This window comes from Chiloscyllium plagiosum, chromosome 5 (genome assembly GCF_004010195.1).
Source record: "Chiloscyllium plagiosum isolate BGI_BamShark_2017 chromosome 5, ASM401019v2, whole genome shotgun sequence".
NCBI lineage: Eukaryota > Metazoa > Chordata > Chondrichthyes > Orectolobiformes > Hemiscylliidae > Chiloscyllium > Chiloscyllium plagiosum.
In genome coordinates this window covers 123787464-123791044 of record NC_057714.1, presented here as the reverse complement: position 1 = coordinate 123791044, position 3581 = coordinate 123787464, and the positions used below count along the sequence as shown (strand labels likewise).

Here is a 3581-nt window from a genome sequence, read left to right as displayed (position 1 = left end):
TTACAGGGAGGGGAGGGTCCGTTTGGGATTACAGGGAGGGGAGGGTCCGTGTGGGGGTTACAGGGAGGGGAGGGTCAGTTTGAATGAAAGCCTGATCTTGCATTAGGAATGTAGTGTTGGAATAGTTCCTCAGTAACAGGAGGAGAATGCAGCCTATTTCAGTCTTGGGGTTGGGGGAGGGGGTGTGGAGGCAGGCAGTGGTTGGAGGGAGTGCTCAGGCCTGCACCTGCTCGTTTCAAGTCATTGAGGTGATAGCTGCAGCATTGCCACAGAGCCCTGCGTTGTCCTGTCTGCTTGGTTGGATGTGACTGAGCCCCTCGTCTACCAAAACCTGCCAGAGTTTAGCCAAGGACCAAACAGCTGCAGCTCGGGTATTTGGTAAGACTGTGTGTGTGTGGTTGGTGAGGGAGCCGGGGGGTTGGTGGTGTGGGTGGGTGTCAGAGAGATGTGCGATGTGCTGGGAATATGCTGAGTTTTGTCGTGGGCTGGGAACTGGACAGGAACCTGGTCTGTGTCTGGTGACAATGAGCAACAGATTTCTTGTTTGTGATTGTGCTGGTACATTGTCTTTGGGCGAGAGGTTTGTGACCAGAGCAGCTTGCTGCTCTACTGGGGTTATGTTGCGGGCTGATGGTCAGCCTCCCTGAGATGTGGTTTCAGTATACTCCCCTCTCTGCAGTAAGTTTCTGCCCTGCTGTTGCTGAATATCCTGATGACTGTCTCAGTCCCTGGGACATCTCCAGCCTGGCACAGGTGCGGTCCCTCTAGATTCACAAGTCAGTATACCTGATCTACTCCGTCCCCTGCTTCTCCTCCTCCTCCATCCCCCTTGTCTTTTCCAGTGCTTTCCTCTTTCTCTTTCTTTACTATCTTACACTAAATCTTCCTGTCATAGAGCTGTATAGCATAGAAACAGACCCTCCAGTCTAACCTGTCCATGCCGATCAGATATCCTAATCTGACCCAGTCCCATTTGCCAGCACTTGGCCCACATCCTTCCAAGCCCTTCCAATTCATATACACATCCAGATGCCTTTTAAATACTGTAATTGTACCAGCCTCCACCACTGTCTTTGGCAGCTCATTCCATACACGCACCACCCTCTGTGTGAAAAAGTTATCCCTCAGTTCCCTTTTAAACCTTTACCCTCTCACCTTTAGCCCATGCCCTCTAGTTTTCCTTCAATCTTGAACTCTCTCTCTTTCTCCAACATCCTTCGGTTTTCACTCCACTCTTTCTTTCCCCTCTCTCACACATTGTGTTGCTCTGCCTCCCTGTCCTTGTCCGTGCGGATTCCCCTGCAGTTTCCTGTTTTGCTGGTGTCAGGCCTGGATTTTGTTCGGGGAGCTGGAAGGCAGTGTGCCAGCCTGCATGTTGAGACCAAGGGATGAAGCTAGTCAGTGTCCTCAGCCAGCAGTAAGCAGCTTGGTTCACTCAGTGCTGATGTCTCCGGCAGAGAGTGGGGGCAGTCAGTGCTGAGAGTGGAGAGCTGAGGGAAGCACGGACAGACAGGCTGGACAGGAAGCAGCTGCTGCCCTTTGTCAACAACAACGCCCCCAGCATTTTAATGTGACAGGCTGAAGGATTCGAGGGAATTTGAGGAAAGGTTATTTCACCCAGAGTAGGTGGGGCTCTGGAATGTACTGCCTTGGGCTGCAGTTGAGAAGGGAAACCTCACAATTTATAAAACATTGAACACTTGAGATGTGATAAAATTTGTGGTTATGGGCCGAGTGTGGGAAGGTGGGAGTGTGTGATTGTGAACTGATATAGTCAGGTTGACAGAGCAATGCCGCTCCTTTCACCAGGCACCACCCTGTCGCCATCAACTGGATCCTGGCTTGGGGTCACCACTGCCTGCTGATGGAGTAGGGCATCCCTCATTCACAAAACACCGGCACCATCCCGGCTCCCAGTGTGATCCCGGTCACAGTCACAATCCCAGCAGAAACCGTGTGGGGTTTCTGACATTTTCTGATTTAGAGTCAGAGTTATACAAACAAACCTTTCAGTCCAACCTGTCCATGCCGACCAGATATCCCAACCCAACCTAGTCCCACCTGTTCTGGACTCCCTGACCCCAGGGAAAAGACTTTGCCTATTTACCCTATCCACGCCCCTCATGATTTTACAAACCTCTATAAGGTCACCCCTCAGCCTCCGACAATCTACGGAAAACAGCCCCAGCCTGTTCAGTCTCTCCTTGTAGCTCAGATCCCCCAACCCTGGCAACATCCTTGAAAGGGTTCAGAAAAGATTTACAAGTTTCCCAACATCCTTCCTATAGCTGGGAGACCAGAATTGCACGCAATATTTCAACAGTGGCTTAATCGATGTCCTGTACAACTGCAACATGACCTCCCAACTCCTGTACTCAATACTCTCACCAATAAAAGAAAGCATACCAAACACCACCTTCACTATCCTATCTACCTGTGACTCCACTTTCAAGGAGCTATGAACCTGCACTCCAAGGTCTCTTTGTTCAGCAACACTCCCCAGGACCTTACCATTAAGTGGGTAAGTCCTGCCCTGATTTGCCTCTTCAAAATGCAGCACCTCGCATTTATCTGAATTAAACTCCATCTGTTGTTCTGAGTCATGAATGGTGCATTGAGCATTGCAGTTTGTTCTGCCCTGTGCCCTTTAACCTTCAGGGAATTGAGCACATTGCCTGAACTGATTGACAGCTCCTATAGTAATTGAATTCTGAATAAGATCGATTGATCTCTCTCTTTCTCCCCCTCGCACTTCCAGTCATCTGAATGCCTTCTTTCTTTCTGTCTTTCTGTCTGTTTTTCTGACTTATCCCCGGTGAAGGGGTTTACTGGACTGGCAGCGATGGAGATTCAGAGCAGTCAGCCAATGGAGCAGGAAGTGGTCTCCTCTTGGAGACCGGGCACTGCCAGCGACCTGGGGCCTCTCAGTAATAAGCAGCATGTTACAGAACCCAACCACGGGCACCTAGTGATGGAAAAGAGCAGTGGGTGCAGGCTGCTGCCAGAAACCAGCCAGGAGCAGGAGGTTTTGGTTGACCTGCAGCCCATTCCCTTCCACCAAAATCCGTTTGTGGTGGCAAACAGGAAGGGCCGAGGGGACGCCGGGGAGTGCCCAGCAGGAGGAGCATCTCCACGAGGCACGAGGGGCAACCCCCGCCCCAGCATCCAGGCAAGGCCCCAGCTGCGCATGGCATGGTGTCGCTCACCTGTGACCTCAGCAAGATTACACTGTGCATGTGGTGTGGCTTTGTTCTTGTGGCTGACCTGACCTGACTGACTAACCGACTGCAATGGGGACCATTAGCAGGGGTCTGGGGGTGGGGGAAGGGGCGCTTCAGTTTATCCACCTGCCCCCGGGGATGGGGAGTGTGCCTGTCTGTGAGGTGGTGTGTGTGTTTGCAACAGGATTCCTGTGTGTGTGTGTGTGTGTGTGTGTGTTGGGGGGAAGGCTGTCTGTGCGTGCGGTTGGGGAGTGGGTGATGTGGGTTTTGTGCTTTATTCTGTATTGCACCAAGGTCATCAATGTTGGGGGCTCCATTTTAACACTCGTCTACAACAGCATGATAGGTCCCAGTTCCAGT

The 3581-nt window shown here is 51.6% G+C and overlaps 1 protein-coding gene across 1 annotated transcript in view; it reads left to right on the top strand.

Annotated features, from left to right (window-relative positions):
• LOC122550361 (protein scribble homolog) overlaps positions 1-3581 on the top strand; it is a 114912-nt gene that overhangs the window by 101147 nt on the left and 10184 nt on the right. The window contains exon 24 of the mRNA XM_043691091.1: positions 2822-3169. Within this exon, the coding sequence (XP_043547026.1) occupies positions 2822-3169 (348 nt within the window). The remainder of the gene's footprint in view (positions 1-2821; positions 3170-3581) is intronic.